General features: G+C 37.4%; 1 protein-coding gene across 1 annotated transcript in view; it reads left to right on the top strand.

Annotated features, from left to right (window-relative positions):
* The window catches only part of LOC129261224 (THO complex subunit 2-like), a 142,944-nt gene that overhangs the window by 75,721 nt on the left and 52,055 nt on the right, over positions 1-15,168 (top strand). The window contains exons 17-24 of the mRNA XM_064114108.1: positions 2,093-2,173; positions 2,944-3,040; positions 3,786-3,903; positions 5,442-5,621; positions 7,154-7,318; positions 13,111-13,262; positions 13,847-13,973; positions 14,644-14,785. Coding sequence (XP_063970178.1) covers positions 2,093-2,173; positions 2,944-3,040; positions 3,786-3,903; positions 5,442-5,621; positions 7,154-7,318; positions 13,111-13,262; positions 13,847-13,973; positions 14,644-14,785 — 1,062 coding nt within the window. The remainder of the gene's footprint in view (positions 1-2,092; positions 2,174-2,943; positions 3,041-3,785; positions 3,904-5,441; positions 5,622-7,153; positions 7,319-13,110; positions 13,263-13,846; positions 13,974-14,643; positions 14,786-15,168) is intronic.

Raw genomic sequence — 15,168 nt, 5'->3', positions numbered from 1 at the left:
GATACCATTTCACCCAAACTGTTCAATGCTGCACTGGAGGAAATAATACGTAAATTAGACTGGGAAAGTATGGGGCTAAACATTGAAGGTGAGTGTCTCCACCACCTGACATTTGCCGATGATATCATTCTAATCACTGATGATGGCCACAAGCTAGAAAATATGCTCAACGATCTCAACACTGAAAGTAACAAAGTAGGTCTGAAGATCAACTTCAAAAAGACAAAAGTAATGTTCAACAAATTTGCTAAGGAGGAAAGAATCATAATGGATAATTTTGAAATCGAGAAAGTAGATCATTAAATCTACCTTGGGCAACACGTCAGAATGGATCATGAACAACTGGATGAAGTTAAAAGGAGGACAAGAGCTGGATGGATCACTTTTGGGAATTTCAATGACATTATGAAGAGCAATATGCCAATTTGCCTTCAGAGAAAAGTATTTAATCAATGCGTTATACCGGCAATGACCTATGGTTCTGAAACCTGGTCTGTAACAAAGAAAATGGAACAGAAATTAAAAACCACTCAACACAGTATGGAACGTATAATGCTACGGATATCAAAACGTGACAGGAAAACCATACAATGGATTAGGAGCCAGACTAGAGTAATAGACATAATCAAAGCAATTAAATCAACGAAATGGAGATGGGCTGGCCACCTTGCAAGATCACATGATAATAGGTGGACCAAACGCATCACAGAATGGAGACCATGGCTAGGATCACGAAATCGGGGTAGACAAAAATTGAGATGGAGTGACGAGCTCACAAAATTCATAGGCATAAATTGGATTGCTTCAGCACAAGACAAGCACCTTTGGCACCAACTTGAGGAGGCCTTCGCCTTGCAGTGGGCTGAACATGGCTGATATGATGATGATGATATTAATGTTAGAAGTTGTTTAATCTATAGGAGTTCAAAGAGAGATAAATATTCAGGTTTTCGTGGAAACAAATCATGATTACAATTAACTCAAAAGGACAAAAATGGGTCTAATAAAAACACTCAATAATTACACTTTAGGTTTGATTGGTACATCCAAATTTTTACAGTAAACAGAAAACACCGGAATCTGAAATTTGAACATTCTGACCAAAATACTCTTTATATTGGCTCCATTTGAAAATCACACAGTGTGATTTTTTGTGGTGCTGGGTCACATATAGAGTAGGATTGCATTTCAGGCTTTGAATGTTCAGTAGCTGTAGAGCAAGACCAATGTGGGCACGTTTCGGCATTCAGCAAGTAAAAGGGCAATATTGCTGAGTAATAATTTTGGAAATATTGTTTTTCATTTTATTACTGATTTCATGTTTGGTATCATGTTTTGCTCTTGATATGCCATATTGCCCTTTTACTTGTCAGTTGATGATCGCTTTATAAAATCACAAATGAAAAACTAGCAGGGCCACCAGAATTTCCCTGGCCAAAGAGAAACCAGTCTCAGTGCATCCACAGCCATGGCTTTGATGACATTGGAGTAACTTTAGACCTGGGGGACGTTGTATAAATCTGTTCTTAAGTTAAGAGCGACTTCAAGAACAACTGGTGATCCTTTCTTACACTCTAATTAATCACCAATGAACATCTAATTGTGAATGTCAATTACCACAAGAAAGGATCACCAGTTGTTCTCAGCCGCTCTTTTTAAAGTAGTGACAGTACAAACAGCTTTATGAAACATCCACCATGAATTTTTCTATTCTGATGGTAAGTCCAAAAAGAATACATGTAATGTATATTTCAATGTTGCAAACTGAATAGTGATGTTGTGTATTGAATTACATAGAACTAAAAGTTGTACCAGATATGTCCAAGGCGAAAGAGAGGCTAATCCTCTAGGCATTGATAGCTGTTGTCTAGGTGTCTTGGAATTAATTCAAAATCTGAAATTCAATGTTCAGAAAGAAAGGTAATTTTTTAAAAGAAGATATATCAGTGATGTGAAGACAACAATTCTGCTATATTTAATTGTGTAATAATAGCAAGGTGTTAAGGAATATACCCCAGTTTAATGATTTAATTTGTATTTATGATAAATTTGATCACTTGATTATGATTCCTTAAGTTTGATTTTGTCTCAGATTGTGTGATAGAAGCTCTAGCAAACCCAGAGAAGGAACGCATGAAACATGATGAGACCAGTCTTTCACTTTGGATGCAAAGTAAGTAGTAAAAGATGTTACAAGAAACTTACAATCAATTGCAAATATCAACTAATTCCTATTTGATAAATTTCAAATGTAGCAAATCAAATTTTACTTTCTATAGCAATAGCAGAGTAACAATCATTTGGAAGGAAAAGAAAAAAAGTAGTAGTAGTAGAAGTAGTAGTAGTAGTAAGAGTAGTAGTAAGAGTAGTAGTATTAGTAGTAGTAGTAGAAGTAGTAAGAATAGTAGTAAGAATAGTAGTAAGAGTAGTAGTAGTAGTAGTAGTATTAGTAGTAGTAGTAGTAGTAAAAGTAGTAGTAGTAAGAGTAGTAATAAGTAGTAGTAGTAGTAGTATTAGTAGTAGTAGTAGTAGTAGTAGTAGTAGTAGTAGTAGTAGTAGTAGTAGTAGTAGTAGAAGTAGTAAGAATAGTAGTAAGAGTAGTAGTAGTAGTAGTAGTAGTAGTAGTAGTAGTAGTAGTAGTAGTAGTATTAGAAGTAGTAGTAGTAAGAGTAGTAATAAGAGTAGTAGTAGTAAAAGTAGTAGCAGCAGCAGCAGCAGTAGTAGTAGTAGTAGTAGTAGTAGTAGTAGTAGTAGTAGTAGTAGTAGTAGTAGTAGAATGGGGAAAATTGGTTTAGGAGTGGTAAATCAAAAGTATTTGTTGGTGGTGATAGTTGAAATGATGACAATAATTCTACAAAACAACCAATTGACTTTTCTCTAACTGTATTTGTGAATTGTTTTGTTGGTTATTGAAAATATAACTGTTTTATTCCTGTTACTTAGGTTTGGCATCATTTTGTGGGGCCATGTTTCGCAAATACAACATTGAGTTGACAGGACTACTCCAATTTGTTGCAAATCAGCTCAAAGTTGGCAAAAGGTACTGAAACAGTTTTTTTTTTTCTAAAGCTATATTTTTTCTGAAGAGTGTTGTTGTAATCATAAGATGTTGTCTATAACTCATATTTCAAGATTTGTGATATTTTACAAAGTTGTAATACTAGCTACATGTATATATGTTAAACTGCATTTTTTTTCTATTTTTAAGTGGTGATATGAAACCTAAAAATGATTGGCTGAAAGCGATCACATGACTAGTCATTTATTTTAGATAATAGAAACATTAATTAATGACTGGTATTGACTGGACCCGGCTGAAGAACAGCCTTATTTTTCGCTGAAGGAGGCTCTTCAGGCCATATGTGCAGAAAAAAAATAAATAAAAGAGGATCTTTTTTCTTTTTTTTTCATCTGAAAGAAGTAGAATTGATAATAGTGGTAGTAGCAGCAAATTCAGAGTATGAAAGATCGCCCTCCTTCAAAAAATACACATGTAGGTACCTTAATATTGATATCACAATGTATTGAGTCTTCATTAGCAAACAGTTACTATTTCTGAAGCTTGATTTTGCCTTTTCATGTTGTATAGTTTCGTCTTCAAATCGCAGCCATCCATAGCTACATGTAAGAGCCATCCAATAACTAAAGAGCAATTTTTTTCCAGATTAGGCAATTTATCTGTAGTCATTTTGCACCCAATCTGAAGAAATTTCTGAGGTCCCAGGAGAATAATCTTAGGCAGGCTTACCCGTATATTCCTTGATGTTCTCTTTTTGAAAATACAGTTTTGATCTTTTGATCTTGAGAGAAGTGGTGTTGAAAATGGCTGGAATTGAGGTGACCGAAGAGATGACCGCTGACCAGTTAGAAGCACTGGCTGGAGGAGAGCTTCTCAGAGCCGAGGTGGGTTAGAAATGATTTGATTCAATTTGGATGTTATAGGAAAAACTAGTGCTAAGTCAAATCGTGACCTGCCACTGTTTGACCTTGTATAAAAAAAAATCAAAAAGTTGTTGAAAATTCACATATATCTTTACGTCCATGAAAAGCCCATCTGTTGTCCATATTACCTTGAAATTATTACGATTTAGTTGGAAGCTGCCAAGAACATGAGGAATCTTTCCTTTTTTTTTCTTGACTGAATACAGATATTATACATGTACCACTCGCATCAATTTCTGCATATGGGACCTGATTTGCCTTTTTCTGGCACAGTAGACAAAAATGTGTAATTCTTGTAGGCATGAATACATTTTTTGTCAATGGATAATCCAAGAGTGAAATAGAGAATCTCAGATTTTGATTGTGTGTATAGTTTTGGGCACATTTCAAGACTTGAAATGGAATTATGGGAAGAGCATAATTGACTTGCCCCAGGTGCTACCTGTAAGGAAGCTGAACCAAACTGAATTAATGTGTTTATGACATGATTAGGGAGGATCTTTATACCCCTGCCAAACAAATTTTGAAGGGGGTATATAGGAATCAGTGTACGGGCGGTTTGTCGGTCCGTTGCAAATCTTGCGCGTCAAACTTTCTTCATCAGTTTTTAACCAATTCTCATGAAACTTGGCACACATAGTGGTGTTGGGGGAAAGATGTGCAAGACATATTTTTTGTATGTGTCAAAAACTGTGTTTCCATGGTAACAGGATATTATGGCAAAAATAATCTTGCAGTCGAGCCACTTCCTCAGTTTTTAACCAATTCTCATGAAATTTGGCATATACATTGGTCTTGAGGGAAAGATCTGCAAGGCACATGTTTTTTTCGTGTTGGAAATTTTGTTGCAATGGTAACAATATATTATGTGTCAAAAATTAAGCAAAAATGTATGTGTGTGTGTCAGAAATCATGTTGCCATGGTTACAATGTATTATTTGATGAAAATTCGGTAAACATTTTGCGGTTTGTACTTCTTCATCAGTTTTCAACCAATTCTCATGAAATTTGACTCACTCATTAGTTTTGAGGTAAAGATGTTCCAGACTCATGTTTTTGTGTGTTGGAAATTTATATATACATGTATATTATATATCATGTGTCAAAAAATTAAGCAAAAATCTTGGGGGTTGAACTTCTTCATCCATTTTTAACCAAATCTCATATTTAGCTCAGGCATTTGTCTTAGGGTAATACAAGGCAAGACATACTTTTTTCATGTGTTGCCATGGTAAAGGCGTACGGCGGGGGTATTACTGTAGTTCTAGTTATTTAAGCTTCTGCAAGGCTCATACAATGTCGCTACATTTTCAGTCATTCAAAATGCAATTTTGAAATGTTTTTAAAGAAAGGTTATATAATCATAACCTTTCACAACCTTCAATGTTATTTGAATTTTCTTTAAAATGAACTCTTGGATTTGTCTGGACGGGTCATCACTGTAATCCTAAGTATTGTTTGGTTGCTTGTAATTGTCTCTTTGACTACCTGTTCCTCAGGGAGGTTACTTTACCCAGGTGCGTAACACAAAGCGATCATCACAGCGTTTAAAGGAGGCCTTGCTGGAAGATGACCTGGCTGTTAGTATGTGTATGCTAATGGCCCAAGAGAAGTACAGGGTTGTCTATAAACATGAACAAGGAACTCATCTCAAACTTGTTGGAATGTTGTATGATCAGGTAAGATTGGTTACTGTGAACATACTTTATTTACTTGCTTCATATTCTTACCCCAAGGCTTACAGAGAACAAGCTTAACCCTCAATGGACTGGGCTATTTGAGATGTATTGAGGATGGGGGGGGGGGCATGATGCCCCCGCTTCTGATCTCGGTTGCTGGTTGCACGATCGCACCGAAATATCGCACGCCCATTCTTTACCACATAAACTACAAGCCAGTATAAAAAAAATTCTGAAAATAATTATTTTTTATATATTATGAATTAAACATGCAAATTTATTCGGGAAAACATTATTTGTAAATTAAACACCCAATTTCACTTCTTTGTAATCTAATTTAAAGGTTTTCACAAACAAAAATTGCGAAAGTCAATTTTTTTCTTATGTACATGTATTTCTTTGTTTTTTAGAATGTCTTCTGTATTTCTTTGTTTTTTCATTGTTTTTTTAATGGAAATTATTTCAGACCATTTACCAACTAAATTAAAAATAAATTCCAGTTGTGGTAACGATTTCAAAATGAGTTCGTACAGAATTTAATGATATGACCACCAAAGTGTCTGTTTGTATAAATAAAAAATATGTGCCAAAGGATTCTGGAAGAAATTGTGCAATTGCTGAGATATTAGCAAATAAGCACGGGATTCGGGTCAAGCATCGGGCCGACATTCAAGCAATAATAATACACTGTCCCACGTGCGCTTATCTGTGTTGGTGATCTTCAGTGTGAACATTTTTCAGCGTAGATTTCGAGATTTCACAAAGTTCAGTTTATGTAACTGTACCAGATCTAGATCCACGATGATATAGTGACGATTAAGCTTGGTTTTACACACTATCTCGTGAAATCAGTGTTTACTGCAACTACTTTCATTTATCTTTAAACCCTAAATTAATTTAGCAAACCGATTAGAATGAAAAATAATCACCCTTTTATGAATTTCATCTCCCATCGACTTTGCACACAAAATCTTGTAAAAAGTCACGTGGCGTCGCGATGCTATACCCGTATGTCGCGAACTTGGTCTCAAAAGTAAAAAGTCATAAAATTTTGTGTCGCTATCTTTTTGCGTTTTGGAAATATCGCGCAAAGCGCTGAGGGGGGGTCCAATCCATTCAGGGTTAATGAACACAATCTTTGTACATTAATTATTTCTCCCATGCTTGTTTTAGATGATTTTATATCACTCTATTTCCTTTATTGCTAAATGATTACAAGGAATGCATATTTGTTATGGTTTTACCAAAAGGTGCAAATGGGAATAGTAATTGTATACTGTCATTGTTTTTCAGAATTGCATGTGCAATCTCTGCAATTAACTTCATGTATATCAAGTATCTCTCTAATTTTTTTCTTTCATCATCTCCTTTTATCCATGTGGAGCATGATATGAGGAGAATTATTTAAACAGTTCTTCTTTTCTTGCATGCTGTAAAGGAAAGTGATTTGATCAGTGTATGATTATAGTGAATATTTTTGGAATAAAGTGTGATGGCCTTTTTATGTTTTGGTGTGCCCTTGTTTCCTGCAGTGCCAAGATACTCTCGTACAGCTAGGTGGGTTCTTATCCAACCTACTGAGTATAGAAGACTACTCCAAGCACTTCCCTGATCTAGTCAACATGGTCACCAACTATCACATCACTCCTGAGAGTGCCTTCTTTCTCTACAGACCAATGTGTACCAACAATATACAGGTGAGTAGTCGTGGATTCCATTGAATCCTTATATGTGTCACACAGTCCAGGAGTATGTTATAGGGGTTCCATGAGATTGCTCTGCTCTAAATTCCAAAGACTAATCAAATGACCAACTTCCACCCTAGGTGTAACACTATACCCTAAACCCAACTTAAAACCCTATTGCAGCCCTAACCTACATCCTAGGAATAGGATTAATCCTAATAAGACGAGAGGGGGGGGGCTGATTTAGCCGACAAAATTTTTGACGCTCTTGCCAATTTTCATCATGATCGGCGCGATCGACGGCCGAGATCATTAAAGTGGCTGAATCACCCCTCCCCCCGTGTTCTTAGGCATCAAAATAGCCCAGTCTATTTAGGATTAAGAGTACCAGTATGTAAGATAATACTGTACCACAAGGGATTGCTTCAAGGTAACCAGTATATACCCATAGTCAACACATTCATTGAGGGAGTCAAGGGTACAAGAGTATACCCACAGTCGGTACTCCTAGGGAGGGTTAAAGGTACCAGTGTGAAACCACATTGAGTAGAGCTACTATTGTATACCCGTTGGTTGGACGAAATCTAGGGTGCCTGAGAGCACACCAGGGAGGGATTGAAGATTATTGGTGTGTATCCATGTAGTCTGTACTCATAGTCAACACCTGCGAGGGAGTCAAGTGTTCCAGTGTATACCATAAGAAGCCCGGGGGGGCCACTTCCATTGACGAGTGGATACCATGCGCGACCATGGGGTCTCGAAAAGCACCCTAAACACGTATTTTCCATATTCTGAAAATGCACCCCTTAACAAGTATTGGCGTCTGAAACCCTACCCTTAACAAGTATTGGGAACAAAACGATACTCTTGGCAAGTATTCCCTGAAATGAACCCCTAAACAAGTAGGAATATTTTATTGTTATGCATGTCACGGGTGATTCGGTCGTTGGTTTTACCTTTACACATCATTTGGTTAAGTACGACCCCACCTTCCACACCTCGTGCAAATCGGACTCTAAACACGTAAAATAGACATTCTTTATAAAACATTTTAATTTTGTTTTATCATCCCCGCAAATTTGACCCTAAACACGTAACTTTCCAAGCAAAATAGATACCCTTTTTTCATTATTTTTGTGTTTTTGACACCCTTATCACGTTACGTACGTAACGTGCCCTGTCTTGAAAAAGACATCCTTTTTACGTGTTTTTTTGGTCGCGCATGGTATCCACTCGTCCAACGTTCTCGCTAGGTTCACTCTGACGCTTGGCGGCGCGAAGCGATGCAAGCCGCGCAGCGGCCTCGATGCGTGCAAAGCACGCACGGGGGGAGGGTTCGGGAGGGGGGTGTCCCCCCACCCGCGCAAAGCGCGGTAGCTATCGAAAATATCAATATCGACGAGCTTAGATTGCTGCTAAATGCACCACATTTTATGTCTATTTAATGCTTCTCCGGCTACACAGCCGTAACGGTTGCGCGAATTGCGATTGAAGCAGAAAGGCAATTACTGATAACTTAAAAATTTAAGTCAATCTCATTTTATACTTACAGTTTATAGACTATTTACATCGATAAATTAACTCCATACTTTCCAATGTTCAGATCGATATCGCTACATCCTTAGAAAGTGCGATTAATTTTGTGAATGCGTGTTGTTTCTTATGTCAATGACCGACTGCATCTTCGGACCGCATGCGTAGCCCTTTGAGCTTGCGCTGCGTCACGCCCTTACTAAATCCAAAGATTGTTCCGACTTTATATCTCGGTCACATTTGTTCTACGGCGGCCGTACGGCGAGTCGAAAACAGCCGTTTTAACATTTTTTGTACCAGCTGAATATAGGTGGTTACCGTGGTTTGAATAAAACGGCTGTTTTCGACTCGCCGTAGAGCAAATGTGACCGAGGTATTATTTGGAAGCCTCTGAAGTTTTCTTCCGAGGCTTCCAAATAATGGGCATCGGTATTCATGAGACGGGGTCCCCAACTTATATAATTTGCATGGTTTTTTGTTTGGTTTATTCGATACTCACTGAAACTATAACTCTCATAAGACTTCTGTTGATGATGTTTATACTAATAATTTCCAATCGAGATTCTTTTATCACTGTCAATTATTGCTGTGTTCCTTTGTATTGTTCGTTACTCACCTATAAAATAATGAATGGGCTGTGCTCATCACGAGCGTGAGAAATATTTTTAGTCATTCATTATACTCTAATATTACGAATTTGTTTTTCTTAACTGCGATTAAAAAAGGTTTTGAAAGTATAGGTTAATTGACAGGAAATAAGATTTCTATTTTTGTCTCACCTGCATAGCAGAGTGAGACTATAGGCGCCGCTTTTCCGACGGCGGCGGCGACGGCGGCGACGGCGGCGGCGGCGTCAACACCAAATCTTAACCTGAGGTTAAGTTTTTGAAATGACAGCATAACTTAGAAAGTATATGGACCTAGTTCATGAAACTTGGCCATAAGGTTAATCAAGTATTACTGAACATCCTGCCTGAGTTTCATGTCACATGACCAAGGTCAAAGGTCATTTAGGGTCAATGAACTTAGACCATGTTGGGGGAATCAACATCAAAATCTTAACCTAAGGTTAAGTTTTTGAAATGTCATCATAACTTAGAAAATATATAGACCTAGTTCATGAAACTTATACATAAGGTTAATCAAGTATCACTGAACATCCTGCATGAGTTTCACGTCACATGACCAAGGTCAAAGGTCATTTAGGGTCAATGAACTTTGGCCGAATTGGGGGTATCTGTTGAATTACCATCATAACTTTGAAAGTTTATGGATCTGATTCATGAAACTTGGACATAATAGTAATCAAGTATTACTGAACATCCTGTGCAAGTTTCAGGTCACATGATCAAGGTCAAAAGTCATTTAGGGTCAATGAACTTTGGCCAAATTGGGGTATTTGTTGAATTACAGCCATAAATTTGAAAGTGTGTTGGTCTAGTTCATAAAACTTGGACATAATAGTAATCAAGTATCACTGAACATCCTGTGCGAGTTTCAGGTCACATGATCAAGGTCAAAGGTCATGTAAGGTCAAAGAACTTTGGCCACGTTGGGGGTATTTGTTGAATTGCCATCATATCTCTATAAGTGTATTGGTCTAGTTCATAAAACGTGGAAATAAGAGTAACCAAGTTTTCAAAATCAGCACTGCTGCTATATTGAATCGCGTGATGCAGGTGAGACGGCCAGAGGCATTCCACTTGTTACATAATACATTATGTAGGCCTACAAATACAGCGTGTGTGAAAGAGAGGAAGAGGGGTGGGGTTGTAGGATGGTCGAAGGGAGAGAGCGATAGGGGAGGGGTCGTGGCGTGGACAATGACAAGGGGATGTTGAGATCGTGTGTGTGGGATTGGTGAAGAAGTCAATATTCGAAGCGAATACATTTTATAGACTTGTCTATACTTCTACCGATGATGACGGCCGAATAATCTTTCTTACATGTATATTTTGGTGAATTTAAAAAATATTTTCTTGCACCATGAGTGGGATGATCGAGGTACGTGATTCAATAAATTGCATCACAATATCACTATAGGTGTAGTTTGAAAATCACGAACAGTTTATTAAAAATGAATAAAAGAGAAAGACCTTCTTAATTTTATAGCCCCCATCCAGCGTAAACACCATGAAGAGTTTTTGAGGTCACGAAATCAGCTGATTCGCACTCAAACAACAGGTTAACAGGTCACACACGTGGGACACATTCCAAGGGCGGGAATTCGGGGAAACCCGTTTTCAAGCACAATGATTGGCTCAACCCAGAAAGTGAATACTAATTAGATCACGTGCCATCTGTTTTGGGGCGTCTCGTTCACATTCCAACTCATTTCATAAATATCATCCACTCGCAGTATAATTAGGCTAACGACGTTGCCAAGATATAACTCATATATTATAAGCACAATTCCGATATAAAACATAAAGACATAAGTGAACTTGAAAAATTCATCCAACGATATTCAAATTATACTAGCAACTCACTGTGGGCGTGAAAAAACGATATACATATCCGATATCCTCTAAAACGTTCACACATATCAACTTCAATAATTCGTACTTGAAACGAATATCTGTGAATGAATTGCCAATTCCACTTTGTTGAATGTGTACTTCTATAGAAATCTATTGAATCACGTACCTCTCCCGACCCAAGGTTGATTTTCCAATCGCCATAAAGATTATGCAGCCACAATCACAGTAGACACATCCATAAATGAATATTAATTTCATTCGCTACGAACTTAATCCCCTCCCCACAAAGTCACAAACATCCCATCATTTTCATCTACATTGCCCACGGCCTCCCCCCCCCCATTCTCTTTTTTTCCTTTACACAAATTAATTTCAAATGATATTTTGTTTTAAATCGTAGTTAAGCAATTGTACAACAAATTCATAAAGCATTCACTGTGATGACTAAAAACATTTCTCAGGCCCGCGACAGGTGCGCTCATTATTAAATTGGCAGGCAAAGAGTAATAAAGAACAATACAAATGAAAATACACTGTACGTATAAGTATAACTCACATTAAAAAAATGAGTCGTAATGATAAAAAATGTGAATAATATTAATAAAGATTATTAATTATGAAAATTATAACAGATTCAATGAATATATGAAAAAAATCAAATTAAATTAGTTTTGGATCCCATCTAATTTTGGAAGACTATCGGATCCCCGGATCAAGGATTTTGATGCCATGTGCGATTTGTATTATGAATGTGACCGTTGCGAGCGCGAGTGCAGTGGCACAGAACTTGGTAGACACGCCGTCGCGAAATTAATCAACAGTTTCAAAAGATCGACGTAGAGATCAAGACTTTGGAAATAATGGAGTAAAATCGGAATTTAAATGTGAATAAATCATTTTGATGTAAGTAAATGAGTTGGACATTATATCAATCCATTCCATTGGCTTTGTCATTATTAACGTGATCTTTGAATAGTTTTTCTCAATTCGCTCTACGGCAGTGTCATCAGAAATGCATTCAATGAATTCATGTAGATGTAGCCGGGGGCCTGGGACGAGATGAAACTATATTTCGATCGAATTTTGATAGTAATTTTGACACACTTTATTTTTGTCATAATAAGTGACAATATCAACTGAAATTCGTAATAATCTAAATTACATTGCCCAAGCCACTAACCCACGATACCCTCTCCCCTCACTTGTTTCTGAGCGTATTTACTACCATTTTAAAGACGTAAATAATGTGAGCAATGCGATACGCAAATGCGAGGTAAACATCTTCGCGCTTCCCACAAAAGAGATTAGGCCTCGAGTACGAGTCGAGGTCGTATCGTATATATAGCGCACTAGTAGTAGTGAGTGAGTCAAAGAAATCCCGGGAAGAAATCGTGGACGAAATAATCGACAAGTTTATTTTAAGATCTGAAAAGCAGATTATTTTTTTATATATTATTCAGTTTTTGTGTAGATCTAGGCCTGCTTTACAGTTGTCGGCCACGGTTGTCGGGGAAGTTCAGGGTTGGCGGATTTGTCCTGAAAATTTTCAGGCTTGGCGGCGCCCGCCAACCGTGACGCGTGGTAGCGAGAACGTTGCACTCGTCAATGTAAGTGGCCCCCCCGGGATAAGAAGCCATGTATACAACCAATGTGTAGCTGTACTTCTGTGTGTAGAGATTATTTCATTCAGCTTATAAAGCTCAAAGATTGGTATGCATAAACAAATTTGACAGATTCTGCAAATGATGAGACTCTTACAATTTCTTGATTTTGCTTTATCTTCATAAATAGTCAAAGGTAGATGAATTACGGCGACTGGAAAAGAGCAGTAAAACACCAAGTAACCGCACCCAACGTTACGTCCAGGCATCCCAAGCTGTTATGTCTCCATTGACTGAGGGAATAAATTCCTTTCATCCTCTTAAAGTCTGGGATGATATCAGGCAAGTCTTGAAATCATTTGATATTTATCCACAAGCAGTTGTACTGTGGACATAAGACCCATTCTAATTCATGTAGTCCTTTCCATAGCCAGCAGCCTAGCCTTGTGACATAATCAAATTGAACTATTGAAGCTATAAATTACCACATGAACATTTAAATGTATTATAATTGCTTGGAAAGGAACCTGTCTCTTGACAGGATGCCATGCTTATTTGGTATATTAGTGATCAGTAACTTGTTTTCTGCCAAAATCAGTTCCCACATATTTTTGTTTATCTGTGCAAATCATAGGAAAGAGGTCGGAGATTCTTGTCAAATGGAGTTTTTATCTTCATTTCCACAACTGAAATTAATATTTCAATTGATATAATTGCTCACAGTAATCACATTCAAGTAGGGCCTCTGTGCAAGTCAAGATTGGTTGGACATATCTTATTAACTAGTGTGATATGTTAAATGTACATGTATATTGAAATTATACATGTGTAGAGATGTTGATTGAGGGGCAATGAGAGAATGTAATTTGATTATACACCCATTAATTTTTTTAAATTAAAATCCTCTTGTCCACATTTCTTTACAGCCCACAGTTCTATGCAAGCTTCTGGACTCTGTCCATGTATGACCTTCATGTTCCGAGCCCAAGCTATGACAAAGAAATCAATAAGATCAAGGTTACCATGGCAAATGTTGACGACAACAAAGAATTGGTGAGAATCCATAACTTCTGTGTGACTGAAATCGATTTCAAACTTGATTAGGTTTAGTGAAATACATGTTAACATTTGAATTGTGTGTTGATGTGTACCAGGTCATCTGCCTGTAAGCATGTTATTGCCTTGTTTGGGGATGATACCAGGTAGTCTTTTTGTCATGACCCCCCCCCCAATAAAAAATAATTAAATGAATGTATATATAAATTTGTTTGCGACTCTTCCGAGATCATAAACGACATAAAATAAATACATTTAGACCAGTAAAACTAAAAATAATCATACATTTATGATATTTGGCAAAAAACACAATTTGCATTGACTTTGTACGTGAAATCATGTTTTTGAGCAATTTTTGGTCTGACATGCACTTATATAATGTTGCGTAATTTCAGAACCGCGTACCCGGGTGATGCAAAACTGATCTCAAAAGTTGCGCAAGACCTGAAAGTAAAAAGTCAGCGAGTGGCGCGGTCAAAAAATTTCGTGCGGCGAAAATATTGCACGAAGTGTTGAGGGGGGGGGGGCATCCGAGGTCCCCTCGGCCTGGATAGGGTTAAAGATTAAGATGGTTTTTCTAATCTTTCGCATGTTTGTGAGTAATTTCTATACATCTGTATTACTTCACCTTTACCTTGTCATATTTTTACATTTGTGCTTCATATAGGCCTCAGCTAAGAGGAAGAAAGAGAAGGAGAGATATGCTATCATTATTGAGAGACTAAAGGATGAAGAAAGAAAGCAACAGGAACATTGTCAGAGGATAGAGGCCCGTCTTAAGAAGGAGTGTGAGACATGGTTCACAGCACGTAAGCAACCTACCTTATACTGTTCTCATCTCTGCATAATGTGGTATACAAAATAGTACACCAGGGCCTCTTTGCATAATAGATACTATTATGGTAAATACCATGGTAGTGCTGATCACTAACCAATCAAAATCAAGGATTCTGTTCAAATTACTATCGTATGGCGAGGTTAACATAATTGTATTATCTTCAACGCAACAGGGACCTGGAGGGTGTTTCAGTAATAGTTATGTGTGACTTATGGGGCGTTGCAAGAAACTTGCGATTGAACGCAAATCGAGCGCAACTCCCAAAATTGAGCATAAGTCCTCTGATTAAATGCAAATCTGCAATTGAACGCAAGTTACGTTCAATCCTGGTGCAAGAAAAAGTTGCGCTTGATC

The sequence above is a fragment of the Lytechinus pictus genome, unplaced genomic scaffold (assembly GCF_037042905.1).
Source record: "Lytechinus pictus isolate F3 Inbred unplaced genomic scaffold, Lp3.0 scaffold_19, whole genome shotgun sequence".
Classification (NCBI taxonomy): Eukaryota; Metazoa; Echinodermata; class Echinoidea; order Temnopleuroida; family Toxopneustidae; genus Lytechinus; species Lytechinus pictus.
The sequence above is the reverse complement of the archived record's forward strand: the minus strand, read 5'-3'. Positions and strand labels throughout refer to the sequence as shown.